Here is a 26,485-nt window from a genome sequence, read left to right on the forward strand (position 1 = left end):
GGCGGCGGCGCCCCGCCCCTCCGTCATCCAGCGCTAGAGTGCGCGCGCGCGTTCTCTTGTGTCCCGTCGTCCGCAACCATCATGGCGGCCCCGGTCGCTCCGCTCGATGAAGACTGGGAGGATTTTAACGAATTCAAAGCGGCCGATTCGACCACCAGCTGGACCGCGGCACCGGAGGATTCACCGCAGATCCAAAGCTTCCCATCCTTCGACGAGACGCTGAGTGCGAGCTTCCCTCACTCCAGCAGCGCGTGCACGAGCGTCTCTGTTCGCGCAGTGAGTGAGCAGGAGCTGTTGCGCGACGACGAGTGAGTGACAAAAAATACACTCAAAATAGTATTATAACGTGAAATATGTTATATTATAATTATTTTATAAGTAACTTTATATTAATATACTCGCTGTCGTTTTATTTACTTAACTCCATGTTGAGGAGAATTAGGGGTCAGGTTTGGCAGTGATTCTTTATTTAAGTTACTTACTTATTTTAATTTTTTTTACCATGATATAGTTAGAAATACCTTGACAATTTTTGTGTTTTGAGTGTTTTGTAAAGGTCGTATCAGTGTCACGGTTTAAAAAAATGTGAAATCTTACAGATTTTTTTTATTTATAAAGTAAGTAAACATAGTAACAGTGTTACATGATCTGAGGTGAACAACACTCACTGGACTGAAGCAACTTATGTTTACTTGATTATCCATACATCATTTTATTTAATCATGAAATTATTTATTTTTTATTCATTTTTTATGACACACACACACACACACACTAAAAACTACAGAGCTGTGATCATAAAACTAAGCATTTATATACCATCTTATTAAGTCATATTATTCGGAGATACAAAGTGACACTGACAACTGATATTTTACATGCATTTTGTGTAAGTAGTCTCCTATACTGTTATAAAGATCCCTGATTTACATTACAAACTGTCAGAAATTTGTCTTACTTTTTGGGCATAAATAACATCTGCACCAAATTGCATATTTTTGCTCAGTTCAGTCTAAATAAAATTTAGATGTATGAGCTCCATATTATCACTATATGAGCCATACGCGTCTGATGATATAAAACATATGCAAACCTTATTATATTTTGTCTAAAGTTTCAGTAAACTCATTCCGTAAAAAATTTATGTTTATTTTTGTTACTGTCATTTCATATGTTTATGGGGTTACATTTTAGAAAGCAATAACCATATGATCCTTATGATGAGCGGTTGTAGATGCTTTCTGTCACATTTATTCTTCTGTTTTCTTGATATTTCACAGGATATGGAATGCTCTTACGGAGAACTACGGCAACGTGATGCCGGTGGACTGGAAAACCTCTCATACTCGTTCACTACACCTGCCCACACTGAACCTCCGACCTCAGGAGGTGAGATCTGTCCATCCATTCATCTTCCCTTTCAGTCCGAGCAGACGGCGCTCACACTGTCTGTGTGTGTCTGTGTGTCCCCAAACATACACACACACACACACACACACACACACACACACATGAAATATAAGGACACAAATGTGTATAATGACATGGGTATGACACAGGCAGTGTTGGGTGTAACTAGTTACTAAGTAATTTGTTACTGTAATTCAATTACTTTTCCCTTGAAAAAGGAAAGTAAGGGATTACTCTTAAGTTTTTGTGTACTTTCATTACAGTTACTTTGCATGTAATTGAAATGAATACAGTTATACATAATAAAAACTTTAAAAAGCATGTTTTTATCTATCCTTCATACTTGTAAAACTTCGGTCAGTTAATAAGAATAATTGATGTAGTTTTATATTTTGTATTTAAATGAATAAAAAGAGCCGTTTCATGTCTATCCTTGAATCACTTTACTTGTCGATGTTGATATAGGATTTATAAAGTAATTAAATAGTTTTTGGAGGGAGTAATTTGTAGAGTAATCTAATAACACTATTGAAGATGTAATTAGTAACTTGTAATTAATTACTTTTTTAGAGTAACTTACCCAACACTGGACACAGGTATTACAATGAGAGGGTGAAATATGAGGACATTACCCCATGTCCCCACTTTTCAAAAAGCTTATAAATCATACAGGATGAGTTTTTAAAAAAACGTAAAAATGCAGAATGTGTCCTGTGATGGTAGGTTTAGGGGCAGTGTGTCTGTGCGTATATGTGTGTGTGTGTGTGTGTGTGTGTGTGTGTGTGTGTGTATGTGTGTGTGATGGGTAGGGGCAGTGTAGGAATGATAAAAAGTATGGTTTGTACAGTATAAAAACCATTACGCCTATGGAATGTCCCCACATTTCACAAAAACAAACGTGTGTGTGTGTCCTTGTTTATATTACATTGTGGGGACCAAATGTCCCCATAAGGATAGTAAAACCTGAGATCACCTAGGTCCCCACTTTTCAAAAGGCTTATAAATCATACAGGATGAGTTTTTTGGAGAAAGTAAAAATGCTGAATGTTTGCTGTGATGGGGTTTAGGGGCAGGGGCTGTGAGTGTGTGAGTGTGTGTGTTTGAGATGGGTAGGTTATGGGGCAGGTGCTGGAGAATAGAATGTACAGTTTGTAGAGTCCCCATAGAGATAGTGAACCAGACGTGTGTGTGTGTGTGTGTGTGTGTGTGTGTGTGTGTGTGTGTGTGTGTGTGTGTGTGTGTGTGTGTGTGTGTGTGTGTGTGTGTGTGTGTGTGTGTGTGTGTGTGTGTGTGTGTGTAGGTGGTGGAGGTCCGTAATCTTGACGTGTCTGATGACGAGGAGCTCCGTGATCAGATGGACATGCATACGATCATCATCTCCTGTGTGAACGATGAGCCGCTGTTTACTGCAGAACAGGTATAAACACTCAACCTTATTGAGATTATATCAGTGAGGGCCAGTCATAGGGTGCAATTATATTTTTCATGTGATATTTGCTATATCTTTACAATGACCTCATAGAAACCTATTTACGGCAGTAGGTTTAAAGCAAACCATTGTTTATTGAGCCCTTCGAATAGTGGTGTCTGGCTGTTTAACATGTTTCACTAACAGAACTGACTTGAGCTGAATAACGGCACCAGTAGAGCTGCTTTACAGCTGAATTTGAATCGGTCTCATATCTGATGAAGTTTGCATCATTGATTCTAGTTTCTTGTTTGCATGACTTGTGGAATCAATAAATCCTTATCTTGAGCAAAATAAGCAAGCTGACATTTAGTACAATCTATATATTTTATTTGTCAAGACATTTAAAGCACCGTTTTTAAAGAGTGCTCTAGTAAGTAAGAACAGTCTATGATTTAATCTGGAAATAAAGGATAATAACTGAGAAAAATAAAAATTAGTCCTCAGATGCCATGTCCATCATTTTTAGCACGAAATCTAGCATGATTTCGATCTTAAACGTATTAATTAAAAGCAGTTATTGCTCCACCATCTGCATGACATCATTAACCAACGTGGTGCTTTGGTAGTTAAGCAGTGAGTAACGTCGTTGGACAGGGAATGCACCCCTGTATTGTATAAATTGCTATATAAATAAAGGTGCCTTGACAGAAGTAGTCAAACCTGACTAAATATTAATCTCCATAAGCTGTGTGTGTGTTGATCAGGTGATAGAGGAGATTGAAGAGATCATGCAGGAGTCTCCAGATGACGAGGAACATGAGGGCTCATCACAGTTTGACCTCTCCATGATGTCGCATGAGTTACACACACTCACACACTCTACATCCAGCAGCAGCTGCGAGGAACGTAAGTAATGCATGTGTGTAACTTCTTTGTCAGCTGAACCTTTTTTACCAAAAAAAAAATTATAACTTTTGAGATTTTAAGTCAATATTTCAATATTTTAACATTGCGTTTGCGTGTTCATGGATCTCTGATATCGGTTGATGGTCACAGGGCATGCAGGAAAACAAATAAAATATTCAATATTTTTAGTTAGGGTTTCATCTTTTAAATATTTGTTTTTCATTTTGCCTTTTTATGTTTTTAATTAATAATCACATTTTCATCAACTTACAAGTTCTCTTTTTTTGGGAACCTTCCATTAGATAATTAAGGTTTGATTATTTTATGTGTTAAAGGCCTGTGCACACTGGGACGATTATTGAGGCCAGTTATTTGACACGTCTCTGTGTTCACACTCAAGCAATTTTGTTTTTTTACTGGCGATGCACAGAGTTAACGTGCAAATTCAGATGACACTCCCAGTACAAAAGGTGGTGCTGCGCCACTTACGCTTTTGACACTCGTTTGTCACACAGAAGATTAGAGACCCTATTTACGTGCTTGCCAAAACCATTCACACACTTTTTGCTAACTGGCGGTAGCATTAGCAGCTCATCTTCTTCTTTGTCTACTTACTTTCTCTCCGTCTTATCAGTTTGTGCTCGGCAAGGTCGTTTTGTGCTTGAGCACCACCAGGTCATGTTTTACTTTAACTTCTGCAGCTCCAGGCGCGTGAACAAAAGCAGCGTTCTCATTGGTCAGCCAGTTTTTAAAGTGCCGCGTTAAACAAAAACAAACTGAGCATCTTTAAAAAATGCTTATACGCTTGCGGTTTTGCACATCGGTGTGCACACTCACATTGGCGCTCTGTTTAGTCACGAGGGGTTTAAGCGTGCGATAATCATCCCGGTGTGAAGAGGCCTTGATGATGCCCCAAAATTTGGGTCTCTGATTATTTCCGGCTAAAAATTCCGTAAAATTCCTAAAAAGGGCTGAAATCATTGACTGAAACCGGGGTGTTTAATTAGTGCTTCTCCAGTGGAGCATTTAGCCAGTTCAGCACTGTTGATGCGTGAACAACACTTCATTTAAAGGCCCACTGAAGTGCCTTAAAACGTGCCGCATTATTCAATGCGTTGACGTAATTTTCCCTGAAACGGCTTCAGCTGTTAGCAGCTCCTCCCCTTTTTTGAAACTGCCAATAGTGTTTTGTTAATTTACAGTTTTTGACTAGAGCGCAAGAGCGGACCTTTCTCTGTTTGGTAAAGCCAGTTTCCTCTAACACTGTTTACCATCATAATCTCCATATCGCTTTGAAATGCAGGATTCTGTGCAGAATTCAAATGGGTCGATATGTTTGTTGTCTGGGCGGACTCGCGCATATGATCCGCACTGCGCTCTCGTGTCTATTGTCTAAATTTAGACCAGAGCTGTTGGGGTGTGTGCGTTGCTGCGGTGCGTGAAACTAACGTGAAAACAGACTTAATTCGCCTCAAATGAAAGCATATTTACACTGAATTGTTTCCTATCACATATATAGTGTGCTATGTGCCTTTCACCATGTAGAAATTAGTAGATGTGTGTTAACAACTCATGACCGATTTCAGCCTTAGCTTCGGCAGTGTAGGAGGCGGGCTTTAGATTGTAGAGAGGGTTTTGATTGGACAGAAGATTTGACGAGAAAGTGAAGTCTGCGATGATGCCACCAAAATTTGAGATTCTGTAAGATTCAGAGATTCAGAGTAAATTTTGAATGCTTATATCTCCTAAATGCAAATTTTGTCATAGTTTTGGAACATACCAGCTTATTCATAACTTGAAGGCTAACACAGTCATAATAAAAGCTAAAAAACTTAAATTTTGATTTCAGTGGACCTTTAACTTTTGTACCGCACCTGACATCCAGTAATCACAATAAGCTTTGTATTGATTACAGTTTCTACATGAAAATAACACTCTTTTTTTTCAATCATATCTTTGTTCAGTTGTATTCATTTATTTATTATTTCTTCATTAGTGAGTTTTTACTTAAAATTATATTAGTTAGGATAGTTTTTGCTATTCCTCGTTGATTTTTGTGATATTCAGCTACAATGAACTGTTTTGCTTACAATAAATGTGAATATCTATTGTTTTGCTTTTTGGAATCACAATTCAAACGATACCCAACCCCACTAAAATATAACGCAATGATACCAGTCTTTCTAAATTAATTCAAAATGAAACTGTTTTTTATTACATAGTGTTATAAAGTAATTGTATGAAAAACTTTTTAAAAAATGCTTTTGAGCCGGTTGTCCATGAATTCTTCTAATATTTATATAAATGTTTAACTTGGCATACTACTATGTGTATATGTTATCATTATAGTGCTTTTTGTGGCAGTATGAACTGGTATATTGTAGTTTATTTAGCAGAAATGGAAACTGTTCAAGGACCTTGTGACCTCTGCGATGTTGGAAGATGTTCATCTTTTATATCAGACAGAACTGGAGTGTTGAAAGGAGGGTGTTATGAAATAATAGTGCTGGAGAAATGGAGATAAGCTTGTGTCTGTTTTTGAATGACTTTAGACTTTTTCTGAACAGCCGTTTCATCTCTTTCAGGGCTGCGTGGTCTGTGTGTGTCTGAGCTGCTGGAGCGTCTCGAGGAGGTGGAGCGACAGATCCGTGGTTTCTCTGAGGAGCTGATCGATCAGCTGGCAGTGAGGGAGGAGCTGGACTATGAGAAGGAGGTGAAGAACACGTTCATCTCGGCGCTCATCGACGTGCAGAACCGACAGAAAGAGCATCGAGAGCTGCTGAAGAAAAAGAGGAAGATAAAGACCACAGGAGGAGTGCAGAGATCCGACCGCTCTCATGTGCCAGGAACCGTAAGGATGATAATAACTAACTCCATGTTAGCAAGAACACACAAAATCCACAGATTTCTGTAGGACTGGAACATTGTAAAAGATCTGCAGAATCCCATGCCCGTCAAATGTCAAGACTAATTTCATAATGCTTTCATATATCAATATTCCTGCAGCTTCCTTTTACACATTTCACCCTGTTTACATGTATTCAGGGGAAATCCACTGATTTTCAACAAAATTGGTGCAATCAATAAAAAAAGACATGTTCTTTCATTGTTAAAAAATCTGTGAAACTATCTATAAAAAAAAAAATTTTGACCACTTTTTGTCTCAGTATTTGACGACGGTGATCCCGTATGACAGAGCGCCATCTGTAGAAGACCTGCAGATCCTGACCAAGAGTGAGTCAAAGTCTATACGTGTGCAGTTCAAGTGTGTGTGTATGTATGTATATAAATAATTTAAACACTAAAAATATATATAATATTGTGATTAAAATGCTTTCAAGTGATTCATTTTTTTCATGTAATTAATTACACTGTGCTTTTTAATCAAGCTAATGAATGCAAAATTAATTGCAAAATCAAATTTGACTGAGAAATCATCCCCAAAAGATAAGTTAAAGTCATTATTGTGTTAAATGAGAAAAGCATCAAATAGACATTACAAAAAATATATTTTATTTGATTGAACATAGAATGTATTACACACAAACTTTTAGACTCCACTTATGTGATTTTGCTTAACTATATTATGATATAAATATGACACAACTCATACAGGGGCATTTTTGCCCTGATATCTTGGGGTCATATCATTTTAAATTCATTATAAAGTTGTCATAAGTCACCAATCAACCTTATGAAATGTAAAACTAAATTCCTAGGTCTGGGGAGCAGCTTTATGTTAATAATGGGGGGAAAAAAGAAAAAGAAAAATCCCCACAAAACGTTACATTGACAACCCTTATATATATATATATATATGTGTGTGTGTCTATATGTGTGTGTGTTCAATATATATATTTTTATATTTAATGCATTGAATGTATATAATGTTCTGATAATGATAATAATGCATGTGTGTGTTGGTGTACATGTATCCGTGCTTCTCTGCAGTTCTTCATGCCATGCGTGAGGACAGTGACACGGTTCCTGCTCTTCTGACCGACTACATCCTCAAAGGTATCAGACGCCTGAAACACTCCTCAGTCTCCATCACTCAGTCTGAACCTCATTGATCTTGTGTGTTTTATATGTTTTATTTTTGCTCTTGCTGCATTTGACATTTAGCACTGGTGTGAGAGATCAGGAGACAGAGGTGTGTTGATTTCATATAACACTAATTATATTGACTAGAGATTTAAAAAAAAGTTAAAAATTGTATTTATATAATTTGTTATTCCAAATGAGAACATCCACAAAGGAAGATTTTGCTCACTTCTGCAGATAAGTTTTTCCGTGTGTGTGTCCTCTGCTGTGTTCGTAAACATTATTTGTCAATACAGTATACAGCAGAACACAACAATATCCACTACGGTTTAAAAGTTCAGAATCGGACAGATTTACTTGTTTCTTCTTGAAAGAAGTCTCTTCTGCTCACTAAGGCTGCATTTATTTGATTAAAAAAAACTGTGAAAAAGTGATATTTTAAAATATAATGTATTCCTGTGATCAAAGCTGAATTTTCAACATCATTACTCCAGTCTTCAGTGTCACATGATCCTTCAGAAATCATTTTGATGTGATGATTTGCTGCTCAGGAAACATTTCTGATCATTATAAATGTTGAAAACAGTTTAATGTTTTCCCAGGATTCTTTGATGAATAGAAAGTTCAAAAGAACAGCTTTTATTTAAAGGGGTGGTTCTGTGTTTTTTTTCTAGGCTTGGTTGTGTTTATGGGGTGCAGTATAACATGTCTTAATTCTTCTTCTTTTTTTATGTCCTATTTTTCTTCTATTCTCCCTTTATTCCACACCGCTGTCTCCACTGTCCTTTGAACTGCTCATTTGCTTCCTGCTTCTGTGAAGCCCATCCCTCTGAAAAACGCAATGGTCTTAGATTGGTTAGATGGCCAAATGTAGTTTCCTGTTTTTTTATTGGCTGAAGTGCCAAGCACAGGTGGTCCGGAAACGCCACGGCCCTTACGATTACAGGCAGAAGTCTGTGGAGACTAGCGAGGGTTTATGATGTCACCAACCCAGGAAGAAGCTCGTTGTAGTCCAAACCGGACGTTTTTGTAGGCAATAAACTGCCGTAACTTTAAAAGACAATATCTCCGTTTGCATTGACCTTTCAGCGCTGTAACTTTGCAGATACTGGTTATGCTCAAGCAGCAACATTACACACTTACTAAAGTTGAAAAAGGGAAATCGCATGCAACCACCCCTTTAAAACAATTTTATTAACATTTTCATGCATCCTCAAGAACTAAAAGTATTTTAACCCCAATCTTTGAAATGCTAGTGTAATGTATTAGGCTTTTACTAATGTCTCCAATCATGTCTGTTGTTTCAGTGTTGTGTCCCACATAGAGTCCCGGAGATGATAACCAGCTGAGATCATCGGTACATTGGACATCTGATCATCTCTCTAGATGATGTTCTTCTCTAATAATGCAGAGAATTTACCCCGCCAGTGGCATTTATTTCTCAGTCTGAATGTGTAGATGTTATTGTGTGCGAGCTTGGGGGCAGTATTTAGTTTATTTCGACCAGTTTCCTCTATTCTAGTTGATGTTTTTTTCATCACAGTGCAGCTGTCGTAACTTATGCATGTTGGCATCATATTCACATGAGTTTGCTGTAGTGCAGATCTAGATCTCTCCGGATCTTTCCATTAGATGAAATGAGATTTCGGGAAGTCTTGAGCTGCTGGTGGCTCTCCAGCAAAGCCAGCTCATATTATTTTTTTGTAGGTCATTTTAGTAGCTGTAAAATCATATCAGTGCAGTCAAAGCCAAACAGATTCAGTGGTACTTTATTTATAAACAACAGAATAATAATATTTCATTGTCATTTACTAGATTGTCTTTGTTCTGTTTGGCCAGCTTTAGGGTTTGTGCTTCTAACATCTCTATGACAGTATTAATATTCAGATGATGAGGAGTGAACGGCACATGTATTTGCTCCCAGTTGAAGTGAAATCTGTGATGATGAGGATGTGAGATATCAGCAGAGGCAGAAGGACAAGGTATGAAGAGCTAAAACACTCATAAAAAGAGAAACACGTCTGTATGTCTGTCTTCACTGAGGTCCTTTAACTAGATTTGGTTTTATTAGTCTTTGTTGAAACCGGACGGAGGTGATATTTTTGTATGTGTGATTGTAAACGCTGAATGTTGTTTTGTTGATGGAGAGATTGTTTATATTGGGTTCCCACCGATGCACAACCTTAAAGGATTATTTCACTCAAAAATAGAAATCTGTCATTGTGTCGTTCCAAACCTTTATTTCTTCTGTGGAAAGGTGCAGAATAAGAGGTCTGTACAGATCGTGTGCCATATTCCAAATCTTCTGAAGTCGTTTGACAGCTGTTTATCTTTGTGTTCCACAAAAGAAAGGCATACGGGTTTGGAACGACAATTTCTGAGTAAAATAGTCCTTTAAATTTTTGCATGTGAGGACGAAACACCTCACATCTGTCTAAATCTGTGGAGGAAACCTATCAACACTTCCAGGATGTGTTCATTTGTTCCATCAGTTCTTTACTGTCTTATGTCACAGATGAACATGCATCCTCGCGTTAAAAGGGTCGATGTTGATTTCATGTTTGTAAAGCATTCAGAACGAAGAAGTCGTTGCACGCACTTTCAATTGATCTAAAAGGGAACGATTTTGCAGAACACGACATTTGCATAAAAACTACAGCTCTTGTGTCGTCAGGTTGTCGTGGCCTGATTCTGAGAAACATTAGCAGTGCACAGTAAATCAGGGTACAAGTACTATAGTAACTAGAGATTATATATTTATACAAGCAATAATGAAATGCTGCCTTTTTGAATGCATGAAATTTTGTACCTTATTTTTAATGCAACATTAATTGTCCTTTTGAATTAATATTTTATAATGCATTGTATGTAGCAGGGCAGTTTTCAAATAAACTCATCTGTTCTGTTATCACACCAGCTGTGAGTTTGTCCTTCAGTGAAGACTTTAGTTTGAGTGCCAGATTCCTAGAAATGTTTTTACTGTCAAATGTTTTCAAATATTGTTTATATGTATTTGTATGCTATCCTTATGGGGTTGCTTGACAAATTTATCTTTAGACTCTTAAATCTTAAGAATTTTGTCCATTATCCCTTTAAGTAGCATGCATGATTAATCATTTCATATTACAAGCTTCGCAAATGTGTTTTATGCAAATGAGGCATTATCTAATTTTTTAAAAAATGCATGCATTTGCATACATTTCAGTTCAGTGCTAAGAAATTATATAAAAATTTTGATTTATCGACCAATGTTGGTTAATTTTCATTTTTAGTGCCTTCCGAAACAAAAAAAAAGTAAATTTTAAAATATTGTTAAAACAAATATTCCATCCAAGCCAACTTTAAACAATGCTTGTTTGCCATCAAAAATGTTTCATGTCAGTGGTTTAACATTTTTCTTCTTCTTCTGCTGTATAATCTAATTATTTCCTCCTGTCTGTTAGAGTTGGAGACACGATTAGTGTCGCGGGTCCATAGAGACGGAAGTCCCAGAGCAGCTCTGACTTCGCCAAAACATAGTTCCGTTTATTTTCCTCTGTTACGAGGTGATGTTTGGAGAAAGTGCAGATCCCGCTCTTATACGAGATGAGGGTCAAAGATTAGTGTCCGTGAACATGGTGTGTTCTTTCCTGACTGTGCTGAAGCCTTTGACTGTGTCCACAAACTCCTCACCTTCAAACTGACAAACATAAAAATAATATTTCAGCAAACATTTTCAGCAGCAGTAAGTGCAACAGAAATGGTGTTCTCACCAGGCCGCTGTCGAGGCGTCTGAAGTGCGGCTCCCACGCTTCCTCGTCTTTCTTGTCGATCAGCTGACTGACGCTGCGCCGCAAAGGGTTCTGTGCATAAAGACCTGAGACGGTCACCACACCCTCAGCAGAACCGTCTTCATCCACCACTTTACCCTCAATCACCTCCTGAACAACAGAAGAACGTACTGTGAGAAGAGGCTTCATCACCTCCTGAAAGGACTTGTTTTATGGAGTAAAATCTTGCCCAAGAACTCTGGGAGACTCTGTGGGTCCCCCTTCTGCGGCCAAAACAGCCCTGACCCGTCGAGACGTGCTGCGTCCCAATTCGCCTACTTATACTACGTCCTAAAAGTATGTACTCTTTTTGTGAAGAAAAAGTATATACTTTTTAGTGTGTAGCAGAAAAGTATGCAAGCTTCGGGACATACTACTTCACCATCTTTAACGGACTCTGTCGCTTAGTTACGTGCACCCCTTCACCGTTTAACTGCCCTGTCAATCATCCTCAGATTCGTCACATCCTCCACATTCAGTTTAATCTCCTACCGTATCGGAGAGAAATGTAGCCGCACGTTGATCTGCCATTTTTGGGTCTTTAAAGCAGGGACTCTCCTCATGTGTTTGCAGTTTAAATATAATGATGCATTTAAAAGTTAATAGCCAAACATGTCATTACAAAAGTTCACTACACTACTGCAGGTGAAATATAATGTGGATAGCACTGAATAAATAATTTTGTCAGGTTAAATACTGATAGTTGGTCACTCAACAAACCCCTTTATCTCTACTTAACCTTCGGACTCGCACATCCGTCATGTTTGTAGTTTTTTTTAACACTTTATACGCGTTTGTAGTTCTAATCGAATCCTCATCCAACTCGCAATTGGGTTGTGGGCAATATCAGCCATTAGAGTGCACATCGATCCATACTTTGAATTCGGACCGGAAATAGTAAACCATCCGGGAATGTTTGGAATACTCTTTTCAACATACTACGATTTGGGACATACTAAATCTATTTTCGAATACTATTTAGTATAGATAGTATGTGAATTGGGACGCAGGGATGGACTCCACTAGACCCCTGAAGGTGTGCTGTGGTATCTGGCACCAAGAAGTTAGCAGGAGATCTTCTGAGGTCCTGTAAGTTGCGAGGTGGGGCCTCCATGGATCAGACTTGTTTGTTCAGCACACCCACAGATGCGCGATTTGATTGAGATCTGGGGAATTTGGAGGCCAAGTCAACACTTGTGTGCTCCTCAAACCATTCCTGAACCATTTCTGCTTTGTGGCAGGAGCATTGTCCTGCTGGAAGAGCCACAGCCATCAGGGAATACCGTTTTCATGAAAGGCTGTACATGGTCTGCAACAATGCTTAGGTAGGTGGTACGTGTCAAAGTAACATCCACATGGAACATTTCCCAGAATCGCCCAAAGCATCACACTGCCTCCGCCGGCTTGCCTTCTTCCCATAGTGCATCCTGATGCCATGTGTTCCCCAGGTAAGTGACGCACACGCACCCGGCCATCCACGTGATGTAAAAAAACGTGATTCATCAGACCACCTTCTTCCATTGCTCTGTGGTCCTGTTCTGATGCTCATGTGCCACTGTAGGCTCTTTCGGTGATGGACAGGGGTCAGCATGGACACCCTGACTGGTCTGCGGCAATGCAGCCCCATACACAACAAAATGCAACGCACTGTGTATTCTGACACCAAGAATATTCCTCACTAACTTCAGAGTTCATATTTTTACTCAATTAGATTTGTTAATCATCACTATGTTTGAGATTTGTGTGTTGAGACGTGCATCTCATTGCAACTTTTATATGCAATATATTTGCCTCTAGTATTAACAGGCAAGCAATGTTCTTGTCATGAACTTATCTTTGAAAATCAAACATGGAGATGAAAAAACAAGGATTGTAGCTTCTGCATTGTTAAATGCTAAACATTCTAGAACTATTTAAGTTGACTTTTTGGTCTTAATTGGACACGGACGCACGGCACGCACGGACACGTCGGAGTTGAATTAACAGAGTTAAAGTGAATTATAATGAGATATTAAACGAAGCAGACATGCCACCTAAGAAAGCAAGTAATTATGTGGAGGAAGAGCTGGATGATATAAAAAAAATCGCTTGAATCCATAACAGAAAAGCTTTCTAATGTGGGTGAACAGCAAGCTCAAATAGTAAGCCTGCTGATTGAAGTCAATGAGCTGAAGGAAATCCTGAAAGAGAAGGATAAGGTCATCTGCGCACTGGAGAGAAGAGTCGATGACTTAGAGCAATACATGCGTTCGGAGGAAGTAATCATCAATGGACTGGAAACAAAACATCAAACTTATGCGAGAGCTACGGCCGCTAGTACCGGCGAAATGAATGAGGGCGAGAACGCACCGGTGGAGGAGCTACAAACACTCGAGCGGCAGGTTGTAACATACCTCGCAAGTAAGAGCATCAGCATTAAAACGGAGGATATATCGGCTTGTCACGTACTTCCTAGAAAGAACCGCACTGCCAAACCAGCAATTATAGTTCGTTTTGTGAGCAGAAGAAACAAAGTTGAACTACTGCGCCAGGCCCGGAAGCTTAAAGGGACTGGGGTATACATCAATGAGCACCTTACCAAAAAGAACGCTGATATTGCGAGACAAGCACGGAGTTTACGAAAGCAAAACAAAATTCAAGCAACGTGGAGTAGAAATGGTCATGTGATGATTCGATTAAATGGAACGCCAGAAGAAGCAAGAGTGATTTCGGTAAGGGAAATCGTCGATCTGGAAAAGTTTAAATGAACATTATGGGGACATTGCTAAATAAATTGTGTTACACTAAGATTACTTTAACTAATGTTAAGTTGATTATCTCTAAGAATGCTTTTTGTGTTAAAAGAAATGCCTATAAACTTGGATATAAGATTTTCGTTAAGAATAGTCTGTTTAATGACTTAAAGACCAACGCTCATCTCTCATATAGTGTAAATATATTGGATATTTATCAGCAAAATGTTTATTTGCTTGGTTTTGTTTTTTATTTAAAAAAATTTCTTGTAGTCATTTCATTTATCTATTTTCGTATGTTCGTTAATTTGACTGTGGTGATGGAACAGAAGGATCAGGTCTGAATATTAGTAATGAGTTGTACAGACCCTGAAAATGATATAAATTCTAATTTAGGCATTCATGAAGTTGATGACAGATTTATTTGACACATCCGATATATTGTTTGACTTGCATACTTTTAATAATTGTAAATTTATTAGACCTAATAAGTATGATATTGAGAGAGAAATTGATCCAGAAACCTATCTTTATAATGAACCAAATTGTCAATATTATACAGAAGAACAATTTAATAGTAAAGTTAATATGAAACAATCTTTTTCTGTAATACACTTCAATAGTAGAAGTCTATGGAAAAATTTTGTTAAAATAAAAGACTATTTAAATAGTTTCCCAAAGTTCAATATAGTGGCTGTTTCTGAAACATGGCTAGATAAGGATAAGGTATCACATGTAGAGCTGGATGGATATGAACTGTTTGTAATGAATAGGGAAGACAAAAAAGGAGGTGGAGTTGCTATTTATGTGGATTCTAATTTGCAATGTAATCTAGTGAATTCTATGTCAACATCAATTGATAATGTCTTGGAATGTGTGACTGTTGAAGTTAAAATTGAAAAACGAAAAAATGTAACTGTTAGCTGTACAGTCTTGTTCAAAATAATAGCAGTACAATGTGACTAACCAGAATAATCAAGGTTTTTAGTATATTTTTTATTGCTACGTGGCAAACAAGTTACCAGTAGGTTCAGTAGATTCTCAGAAAACAAACAAGACCCAGCATTCATGATATGCACGCTCTTAAGGCTGTGCAATTGGGCAATTAGTTGAAAGGGGTGTGTTCAAAAAAATAGCAGTGTGGCATTCAATCACTGAGGTCATCAATTTTGTGAAGAAACAGGTGTGAATCAGGTGGCCCCTATTTAAGGATGAAGCCAACACTTGTTGAACATGCATTTGAAAGCTGAGGAAAATGGGTCGTTCAAGACATTGTTCAGAAGAACAGCGTACTTTGATTAAAAAGTTGATTAGAGAGGGGAAAACCTATAAAGAGGTGCAAAAAATGATAGGCTGTTCAGCTAAAATGATCTCCAATGCCTTAAAATGGAGAGCAAAACCAGAGAGACGTGGAAGAAAACGGAAGACAACCATCAAAATGGATAGAAGAATAACCAGAATGGCAAAGGCTCAGCCAATGATCACCTCCAGGATGATCAAAGACAGTCTGGAGTTACCTGTGAGTACTGTGACAGTTAGAAGACGTCTGTGTGAAGCTAATGTATTTTCAAGAATCCCCCGCAAAGTCCCTCTGTTAAAAAAAAGGCATGTGCAGAAGAGGTTACAATTTGCCAAAGAACACATCAACTGGCCTAAAGAGAAATGGAGGAACATTTTGTGGACTGATGAGAGTAAAATTGTTCTTTTTGGGTCCAAGGGCCACAGGCAGTTTGTGAGACGACCCCCAAACTCTGAATCCAAGCCACAGTACACAGTGAAGACAGTGAAGCATGGAGGTGCAAGCATCATGATATGGGCATGTTTCTCCTACTATGGTGTTGGGCCTATTTATCGCATACCAGGGATCATGGATCAGTTTGCATATGTTAAAATACTTGAAGAGGTCATGTTGCCCTATGCTGAAGAGGACATGCCCTTGAAACGGTTGTTTCAACAAGACAATGACCCAAAACACACTAGTAAACGGGCAAAGTCTTGGTTCCAAACCAACAAAATGAATGTTATGGAGTGGCCAGCCCAATCTCCAGACCTTAATCCAATTGAGAACTTGTGGGGTGATATCAAAAATGCTGTTTCTGAAGCAAAACCAAGAAATGTGAATGAATTGTGGAATGTTGTTAAAGAATCATCGAGTGGAATAACAGCTGAGAGGTGCCACAAGTTGGTTGACTCCATGCCACACAGATGTCAAGCAGTTTTAAAAAACTGTGGTCATACAACTAAATATTAGTTTAGTGATTCACAGGATTGCTAAATCCCAGAAAAAAAAAATGTTTGTACAAAATAGTTTTGAGTTTGTACAGTCAAAGGTAGACACTGCTATTTTTTTGAACACACCCCTTTCAACTAATTGCCCAATTGCACAGCCTTAAGAGCGTGCATATCATGAATGCTGGGTCTTGTTTGTTTTCTGACAATCTACTGAACCTACTGGTAACTTGTTTGCCATGTAGCAATAAAAAATATACTAAAAACCTTGATTATTCTGGTTAGTCACATTGTACTGCTATTATTTTGAACAAGACTGTATGTATAGGACTCCTGGTTCGCCGCTTGAAACCTTCAATGAATTTATATCAGATTTGTATCAAAGTCAAAGTGGAAACAGGACTTATATTGTCTGTGGGGACTTTAATGTTAACCTGCTTAATCCGGGAGAGCATAAAGGGATCACAGATTTTATTAACACCTTCTATAATATTACATTATTTCCAGTTATAGTAAAACCAAGTAGGATAACAACATCATCAGCAACATTAATAGATAATATTTTCACTAATGAAATGGATCAATTAGATGCAGGGCTTTTAATAACCGATATTAGTGACCATCTACCAGTTTGGCTTGCAGTTTTCCAAAATGTATTTAAAGTAAATTCCAGGTCAACTTATGAGTCTAGAATTGTGAGACATAGAACACCAGAAGCAATAGAAGTCTTTAAAGAGGAATTGAGCAGGCAAAATTGGGATGAGGTCTATGGTTATGAAAACCCAAATGAGGCTTATGATATTTTCCTGGAAAAAATATTAAAAATTTATGATAAATGCTGTCCACTTAAATCAATTATAGTTAATAGTAAAATTCAGAAACCTTGGTTTACTAATGGCATTATAAAAGTATGTAAGAAGAAAAATATATTGTATCGAAAATTTTTGAAATGTAGAACAACAAATGCTGAAAATAAATACAAAGAATATAAGAATAAATTAGTAAATATAATTAGAAACAGTAAAAAAGAATATTTTACAAAATTATTGATTGAACATAAACAAAATATACAAGGAACATGGAAAGTGTTAAATAGTGTAATACATAAAAGAAAATATAAGGGTGAGTATCCGAATCATTTTATCAAAGATAATAAAATTATAAATGATATTAATGAAATCGTAAATGAGTTTAATGATTATTTTGTTAAAATTGGTTATAAGTTGGCAAATAAAATAGTGGATCCACAAATTAAATCTATGAGTATTGATTCTATACATAAGAGCTCAAACTCATTTTTTTTAAGCCCAACTAATGAAAATGAAATATTACAAATTGTGAGAGATTGCAAAGGAAAAAAAAACGGTAGATAAAAATGGGTTGGATATGTGTATAGTTAAGAAAATAATGTATGACATTGTTCAGCCTTTTACTTTTATTTGCAACCAGTCATTTAAAACTGGTATCTTTCCAAATGAAATGAAAATAGCCAAAGTTCTCCCACTGCACAAAGATGGTGACAGGCATTGTTTTCTAATTATAGACCCATTTCTTTGCTTTCCCAATTTTCTAAAATATTAGAAAAAGTATTTGTGAAAAGGCTGGACAATTATATAGAATTAAATAATATTTTAACAGAACAACAATTTGGTTTTAGAGCACAGAGGTCCACAACAATGGCAGTTATTAATTTAGTTGAACATATTACACAAGCAATAAATAAAAAACAGTACACTGTTGGAATTTTTTTAGATTTACAAAAAGCCTTCGACACAATAGATCACAATATCTTATTACATAAATTGCAAAAATATGGTTTCAGGGGGATAGCACATTCGTGGGTTGAAAATTATTTGACAGATAGACTTCAGTATGTGCATATAAATGGTGTAGAGTCTAAGTTGCAGAGAATAAGTTGTGGAGTTCCACAAGGCTCGGTGTTGGGACCCAAGTTATTTTTGCTCTATATTAATGAGATTTGTAAGGTGTCTGATGTACTCAATTATATCTTGTTTGCTGACGATACCAGTGTTTTTTGCTCGGGTCCAAATCTGGAAGAGTTGGTAATGGTAGTGTAGAGAGAACTGTACAAACTAAAGAGCTGGTTCGATTCAAATAAATTATCTTAAAATTTATCTAAAACAAAATTTATGGTATTTAGTAATAAAATTATAGAAAATGATATTAAACTTAAAATTGATAATAATATATTAGAAAGAGTTAATTACATTAAGTTTTTAGGAGTGATTATAGATCATAAAATGGCATGGACATTTCATATACAAAATGTTCAAAAGAAAATATCAAAAACAATTGCAATTTTATATAAATTGCAATATATTTTGAATAAAAGTGCATTATATATATTGTACAGTACTCTCATCACTCCATATTTAACATATGGAATAGAAATCTGGGGAAATACATATACATCTAGAACTACTCCAGTTTTTCTATTACAAAAAAAGGCCATAAGAATAATCACACATTCTCCATATAATACCCCAACAAATTCTTTGTTTACTGAGCTGAAAACATTAAAATTCTATGATATGGTAGATTTGTAAACTACTATATTGGTGTTTAAGGCAAGGCAACACTTACTCCCACAGTCCTTGCAAGCTATGTTTAATTTGAGAGACAGTAATTATGCTCTTAGAGGGACATATGTGTTTGATATACCATATTGTAGAACCAATTTAAGAAGAAACTGCCCATCAAATAAAGGTGTTCAGGTGTGGAATAGCTTCCCTGATGAATTAAAAAAGGCTAATTCATTAATACAGTTTAAAATAATTTATAAAGGACTAGTTATGAAAAAATATAACAAATGATGATGGCAATGATGACTGATGGTAGTGGTAATGGAAATGATAATGGTAATAATAATAATAATGATAATAAATATGAAAAATATAATAATAACGATGTATGTTCTTCCAAACACACATTGAGAATATCTTATATTTGATGTATTAAATTAATGTCAATTAGTGCAGCTTGTGTGGAGTTAAGGGTAGGCATAATAAGCTTTAGCTTCAGCCTACACCTTTGGTCAATAAGAGTGTAAAATTTATTGTATTTTTTATTTTGTTTAAAAAAAAAAAAATGTTTTTATTTTATGGTTATGTATGTGTGCATGCATATACAGTATTGTATGTATGTACCCATATGACTAGTGCTATTTTGTGTAAAATGATTGCAACTGGAATTTTGATTGTTGACCAAAAAGAACTAAATCATACATACTTTAATTAGAGCAAATTAAATTAGTTAACCTAAAAAGTTGTGTGATGGGTTGCCTCATTTTTTTTGTTGCCTGTCCTGTACTATATTCTATTTTGTTTACATATGTTTATAATGCATATAAATTGAGAAGTTGAGTCTGCAAAATGTCTCTTTTTGTAACATGCAGTGCATGAAATGAAGCTCTGACCTCCATGTGCATCGTGAAGGCCTTCAGTGTGACGCTGTTTGGAGAGCCAACCGTTTCCGGAACTGCGTCAAACTGTGTCGAGGAACAAACAAGTCATTAACATTTCACAGATAAATGCTGAAGAATTATTTCAGGACATTGAACATAATTCTCTGAGGAAATAGAATATGGATCAGATGATGCTGACTATGTATGCACTTCACCATTAGAGACATTAGCTGCATTTGAAATCGCATACTCTCTTTAGTAGGAACTTATTTTTATTAAGTAATTACATAATGAATGCTAAAAAGTCGGTTCTATTTACACTGCCACCCTGGGATGTGCTGGAGGAGACTTTACAGAGAGCTGCACTCGTGGATTATCAATATAAGATCTTGACCAAACAATTGATGCACCTCTCGATGGAAATAAATGTTTTGATGTTATTTCCATCAAGAGGTGCATCCATTTTTGGTCCAGATCTTGTATTTCCAATCCAAGAGTCCAGCTCTCTGTAAAGTCTCCTCCAGCACATCCCAAAGACTTTCAATGAGTTTAAGGTCTGGACTCAGAGGAGTCGATTCATGAGTGGAAATGATTCTTCATTCTCCCTCAACCATTCTTTCACAATCTGAGCTGAGGAATCGGGATATTGTCATCCTGGAATATGGCCATGATGTGTCTTCCTACATGGTTGTTTAAGAAATGAAAAGCTACTTCATCTATTAGGGTTAAAGAACTGTTGCCAAAAATAACATGCTAGAAACAATACTGCAATAAATGATGTACTCATAGCATTTGTCTATTTAAACCAAACAGCAACTTTTTTTTTGACCGGATAGTGTAGTGTGTAGCAAGCATGAATGTAATCTGGACATCTTACCCTCATGGGATAGTAAAGTGTCCATCATTTGCACACTTCAAAATCTCGTAGTAAGTCATCCAGGTATTTTTTGCCTACTCTTTTATGTGTACTGTGAATTTGGACATACTTCTTTTGTCACATACTGTTTTTCACCTACTTCAGAATAGAAATGGATGCGATTTCATTTGCAGCCTCTTTTTTCATAGACAGTATGAGCTGCACTCTGACATGTTCTTTGACTGACAGATATAATCGACCCTGATCATTGGCTGTTTTTAAACCATTCTGAAAAAAATTATGGATTTTGGCCTCACCAGGTAGGAGTTGCTGGGTGGGTAGATGGTCATTGGGCTGCGGCGATGAAGTGGCAGCGGTACAAGGGGCGGCCGCTCTCGGGTGAATGGCGGCTTGTTCAAAGCCTTGTGTAAAACTATAGCCAGAATGAGAGCCAACAGCACGAGAGCGACTCCAGCCATCAGCACAATGAACCACAGCTCGCGGTAAAACGGCGAACCTCCCTCACCTGCTCCCAGACGACCACCTGCAGGAGTGGGCGGCTCGACACCTGAGATCAGGGACAGACACAACACTGGTTTACAGCCGACTTAAGCAGCCAGGAATGACAGCTGTCGAGCATTAATTCAAATTTCTTAATTATGTATTCTGAACACAGCTTCAGCTCATAAAAGTGATCTAGTACACATATGCATCACGGCACTGTGTGCATGTGCACAAGTTATTCCTGAATCCAATTAAAATACTAAAAATGGATTATTTGAGTTCATGTAAATGTACCCAGTATGAATGGGTACATTTACTTTACTTTTACTTTAAATCAGTAACACACATTGAAAATGCATTTCTTCAAGTTGCTACAATCACTTGACATATATTTGCATAAGCAGTAGGACCATTGTTGATCATCTTATGTGCGGGCAGAACTGTATCCCACAATGCAAAACACTCGACTTAATTTACCTTTTCAAGTGGAATAAATAATCATAGAACTGCCTAGTGAATGCTTTAATTGATAATAGTTTTTTTTTAAGGATTAGAAAAATTGGTAACACTTCACAATAAGGTCTTGTTTGACTAACTGAGCAAAATAATATTCTTTGTTAATATTAAATGTTCATGTTCACAGTGCATTAACTAAATTTTATTGTAATTCTTCATATTGATGCAGCAATGTAACAAGAAATCACAGCTATTCAGTTTCAAAGGAAGAAGCTTCTGGCTTAATACTGTAGTTAATGATTTAGTCAGAAAGGTCACCTTTTAAAAGTAACCTATGTAATACTTCCCTTTATGTCGTATACTGATCGTTCACAATCGTATTGCTAACACTTAACATCATAAACACAGTGTAAAACTTTAATTGGGTTTATATAATCCCTCTATATTTGTAACAATATCTTGCAGTTGATCATGCTTGAGTCACACAGACTTCAACATTCAGCATCAAAACACAACCATGGGAGCTATTCAAAGTCAAGGGTAAATCTAAAGTAATCTCTACACTTATTTTTTTGCTACTATAGAACTCAAGTAAGTGACCTATACTAATTAAGCATTTGTTAGCACAACATACTATTCCAATTTGAGTTTACTTCAATCGGTTTGCAAGCTTTTTTTAAAGTAAGTCTAACTATGGTGATTTGATTTTACAGTGAACCTACCCCTAAACCATAACTTAACCCATGCTACCTTAGATCACCCAGTACTTTCTTAGGTAAGTGCATGTACTGTTAAAGGATTAGTTCACTTTAAAATGAAAATTTCATGATAATTTACTCACCTCCATCTCATCCAAGATGTTCTTGTCTTTCTTTCTTCAGTGGACAAGAAATTAAATTTTTGAGGAAAACATTCCAGGATTTTTCTCTACATAATGGCCATCAATTGCAACCAGCGGTTGAAGGTCCAAATCAATGCAGTTTTAGAGGAAGGGCTTCAGAGGCTCTGCATGATCTTATCTTGCGAAGCCATCGGTCATTTTCAAGAAAAAAATTAACATTTATATACTTTAATATATGCTGCTCTGCGACGTGCTACTGATGGCGCAATCACGTCGGAAAGCTCACACTAGACCAGGGGTTTTCAAACGGGTCCGGGGACACACCCTGAGGTCCTCCAGAAATTTTCAGAGAATAAAAAGATAAAGTAAAAAAAGGTTAAAGTCTACCAAACATTCTGGTTCATTTCTAAGTTTCTCTCTTTTCTTGTCATATAAATACTTTTCAGAATTGTATCCGTTTGCTTTGTATCGGTCTAGTGAATTTTTCTCACTATAGTCTCCTTTATCTTGCTCACTTGGGTTTTATTTGGCATTCTTAAAGCAGGACGCAGCTTGCTCAGATACATTTATTGTGAAAGTTGCTTATACAAATAATTTTTTTTTTTAAATGTTCTTCTTCAGGTTTATACATCCAAGTATAACCATTTTAAATTTTGAAACAATATGTTGTATTTATAATGCCCAACTATGGGGGTCCCTCATAAAAGTTGTCATATTTGGGGGTCCTTGGCATTATAATGTTTTAAAACCCCTGCACTAGATGAAAGCAGAAGTAGGCCTACTGCCCCAAGCGAACACGCGAAGACCAATACAAACGCCCTTTACAAAAAAAAACTCCATCTTCAACATCAAAATCGTCCGACACTGTTGTTTTACCCTCTTTTGCTAAATGTTTTTTGTATTAGTCTTCACACGAGTGCTTTGTAAATACAGGGGCCTACGTTACTTCTTACTTCTCGTTACTGTTACTTCTGCCTACGTCTAGTGTGACCTTTCTGACGTGATTACGTAACCTGTGGTCTAGAGCAGCGCAAGATGAGCAATTTAGGCTAAAAAAAGTTTTGTTTTATTTATAAGACCCTATTCCTCGCCTGGGAAGAGCCTCTGAAGCCTGGCCTTTGAAACAGCATTGATTTGGACATTCAGCGTTTTGGTTGCCATTGAAGTGCATTATATAGAGAAAAATTCCAAAATGTTTTCCTCAAAAAACTAATTTTGGTTTCCACTGAAGAAAGAAAGACATGAACATCTTGGATGGCATGGGGTGAGTAAATTTGTTTTAAAGTTAACTTATCCTTCAACTGATACAACTTTTGATCTTAAAAATGTATTAGTAAATGTGTACATTAGCAATAACTAAGATTAATAAATGAAGTTTAATATATACAAAAAAATTGCCTTTTACTAGTAAAATAGCCTTTTAATTTCTGAGATGATAACTAGACAGCACACACTAAATATTGGTGTATGTAACGAGGTCATGTGACCTCATAGTGTCATAAACATTGTACTGTCCAGTACTCCAGTATTAAAGTCTGATAACAGCCTGCCTGAATTTCGCATCTCTCTAGTTTCACCGTCCTGATCTATTTTAGCAGTAATCACATCACCAGAGGTCTCTGTAACAAGACACGTTTGCTCCATATCTCTCTCTCTCTTCCAGGTGAGGACGTTTGATAGTTGTCCATCATCCTGTTTTTTACCATTTAAACACAAGTGGGCTTTTTTTTTTAAAGCATCTTGACCCATTGCAAAGAATTAATGAAATACTGATCTGAAATTTTCTACTCATTATTTTAGTCCAAATGGCACAGAGCATGTGTACAAATGTTTAACTCAGTGATGCAAACAGAAAAAACTGCACGCATCTCATCTGTGTCCAAACTCAGAGGTCAAACGAGCACAGTGGCATGAAACAATTACAATGAACAAAGGTCACACAAAGTGTTTTACTCACCAGTGTCTGCGTCCGTGGTTCCTCTCATGGGGGTTCAGGGACCCCAAGAGTGTGTGTGACATGAGACGGGGCCCTCAAACAGACCGGAGCATCAACCGTGAGCGCTGACCTGAAATTTTTTATAGATGTGCATTGGGAAAACACTTAAATGAAGCTATTCGGTCTGTGTCGTCTCTTCAAGGCGAGTGTGGAAAGGACAGAAACGGTGTGTGTGTGTAAGGTGTCTTTGCAGCTGTAATTGTACTCCATGGCTCTATGGTAACAGGAGGTGATAGAGAGATCAGTTACAGCAGTAAAACCTTGTCATTATGATATAACCCGGTGAACACACAAACCCTTTTTACCTGGTACACACGTTTTGTCTCACTTACTCTTTTCATCCACAAACAGGACCTGTAAACACTAAAGAAACTGATTTTAATATGGTTATTAGCTTTATGCTTCACAAGATCAGATATCAAAATGTGAACTACATCTTTTTTTGAGCATCTTTCAATGTCATTCTACTTCATGTTATGCACATTATGATTTATAGATTAAAAAAAAAAATTGTTGTGTATTGTGCTAATTCATTGAGATTTCTTACAGCTCTTACAGGTTGTTGGCCTTGTCTGTTTCGTTGCTTCTATTGCTCTCCCCTCTTTTGTAAGTCGCTTTGGATAAAAGCGTCTGCTAAATGATTAAATGTAAATCTAAATGTTATAGTGTTAGTTCAGCCTAAAAATTAAAAATTAATAATTACTCACCCTCATGTCGCTCCAAACCAGTGACGATATTTTTGGTGAATTCTGAGAGCTTTCTGTCTTTCCATTGACAGTCCACGCAACTACCACTTTCAACCCGTAGAAAGGTAAAAGACATTGGAAATAACCCATGTGACTCCAGTGGTTTAACCTGAATTTTATAAAGCGACGCGAAAATATAAAAATATTAAAGCTGCGAGCAGCATTTAGCGGGGTTCAAGCCATTTAAGGTCTTTAAGTATTTGACGCCTTTTGCATGAAAGGTTTTTAAGCACTGAATGAATTTGAGAGATATCAGGTGAAATGAAGTGATAAAATGACAAAATGTGATTTTAAATATTATAGTAGTGACTTTATAAAGTCTAAATATGAATTATAAAACAATATTAATCAATAGTATGACAAAATTACTATTTTACTTTGCTAACATGATAAACATGTTGCTAGGTGGTTGCTAGGTTGTTCTTGATGGTTGTTATGGTGTTGCTAGGCAGTTGTTAGCTAACACAGATGGTCACTATAATGTTTATAGAGTTCTTACTATGTTCTTTGCCTGATTAACACTTAGCTAATCACTGCTAGCATGTGTAGCATGTTGGAAGTGCTGTTTGCTAGCATGACAGACAGACAGACAGACAGAGACACACACACACACACACACACACACACACACACACACACACACACACACACACACACACACCCCACCTATTTTTGTGAAGTTTTGAGTTTTCTTTCAGTATTAATATGCTTTTGAGCATGTTTTACCACATCTATTCTCCAAATGATCCTGTTATAGCTACCCAAAGTGTAAAGTTCAACATGTTTTTGATAACTATTGATCAGGAGAGTCCAGAGAATCATACTGCTGTGGTTTGGTTCCGATCAGGCAAAAAAAGCAAGGACTAGTTTGCAAAACGAGTTTTTTCACATAATTGTGAATATTTAAATAAAGATTTGATTGACAGTATTGGTTATAGAGGCAAAGTTGTTCAGTATGAGAAGATCTATCATAATATATGCATATTATGTGGCTGTTTTAACGCCACCTGATTAACAAGATGGAAAACCATTTACAGCCAATACAGGCAATTCACCATAGGGAATACATGGTTTCCCAAGCTTTTTAACACTTATAGCGCCCCCTATACTCCGATCTCCAT

The 26,485-nt window shown here is 36.9% G+C and overlaps 2 protein-coding genes across 8 annotated transcripts; one reads left to right on the plus strand and one right to left on the minus strand.

The window, feature by feature from the left end:
• Positions 1–27: 27 nt before the first annotated feature.
• On the plus strand, positions 28–10,684 carry fez2b (fasciculation and elongation protein zeta 2b). Of its 2 annotated transcripts, XM_067418104.1 has the most exons (9): positions 28–308; positions 1,281–1,389; positions 2,711–2,827; positions 3,586–3,727; positions 6,313–6,578; positions 6,895–6,961; positions 7,679–7,744; positions 7,853–7,880; positions 9,079–10,684. In XM_067418104.1, the coding sequence occupies exons 1-8, from the start codon at positions 82–84 to the stop codon at positions 7,861–7,863; spliced, it is 1,005 nt and encodes a 334-aa protein (XP_067274205.1). In that variant the 5' UTR covers positions 28–81; the 3' UTR covers positions 7,864–7,880; positions 9,079–10,684. The 2 variants fall into 2 exon arrangements, with proteins under 2 accessions (XP_067274205.1, XP_067274204.1); XM_067418103.1 differs by lacking the exon at positions 7,853–7,880 and having other exon boundaries at positions 29–308.
• A 129-nt stretch (positions 10,685–10,813) lies between these two features.
• On the minus strand, positions 10,814–25,501 carry si:ch211-57i17.5 (usherin). Of its 6 annotated transcripts, none has more exons than XM_067418108.1 (7): positions 25,326–25,501; positions 24,951–24,981; positions 24,580–24,688; positions 21,139–21,389; positions 19,978–20,049; positions 11,524–11,691; positions 10,814–11,450 (listed from the first exon to the last, which is right to left on the minus strand). In XM_067418108.1, exons 3-7 carry the CDS (start codon positions 24,605–24,607, stop codon positions 11,364–11,366), a joined length of 606 nt encoding a protein of 201 aa, XP_067274209.1. In that variant the 5' UTR covers positions 24,608–24,688; positions 24,951–24,981; positions 25,326–25,501; the 3' UTR covers positions 10,814–11,363. The 6 variants fall into 6 exon arrangements, with proteins under 6 accessions (XP_067274209.1, XP_067274210.1, XP_067274208.1 ...); XM_067418109.1 differs by having other exon boundaries at positions 24,924–24,981; XM_067418107.1 differs by having other exon boundaries at positions 24,580–24,832; positions 24,924–24,981.
• Positions 25,502–26,485: the final 984 nt, after the last annotated feature.

The sequence above is a fragment of the Pseudorasbora parva genome, chromosome 15 (assembly GCF_024679245.1).
Source record: "Pseudorasbora parva isolate DD20220531a chromosome 15, ASM2467924v1, whole genome shotgun sequence".
Lineage (NCBI taxonomy): Eukaryota > Metazoa > Chordata > Actinopteri > Cypriniformes > Gobionidae > Pseudorasbora > Pseudorasbora parva.

What these genes read in the sequence shown, in the direction of transcription:
- fez2b (XM_067418103.1), top strand. Translation starts at nt 82, where the DNA reads ATGGCGGCCCCGGTCGCTCCGCTCGATGAAGACTGGGAGGATTTTAAC. An exon ending in GAGCTGTTGCGCGACGACGA is followed by an intron (nt 309 to 1,280) that starts GTGAGTGACAAA and finishes GATATTTCACAG; the next exon opens with GATATGGAATGCTCTTACGG. An exon ending in GCTCTCATGTGCCAGGAACC is followed by an intron (nt 6,579 to 6,894) that starts GTAAGGATGATA and finishes TTTTTGTCTCAG; the next exon opens with TATTTGACGACGGTGATCCC.
- si:ch211-57i17.5 (XM_067418110.1), bottom strand. Translation starts at nt 24,607, where the DNA reads ATGAGAGGAACCACGGACGCAGACACTG. An exon ending in CCTTCACGATGCACATGGAG is followed by an intron (nt 11,692 to 19,977) that starts GTCAGAGCTTCA and finishes TCTGTTGTTCAG; the next exon opens with GAGGTGATTGAGGGTAAAGT. An exon ending in GACGCCTCGACAGCGGCCTG is followed by an intron (nt 11,451 to 11,523) that starts GTGAGAACACCA and finishes TATGTTTGTCAG; the next exon opens with TTTGAAGGTGAGGAGTTTGT.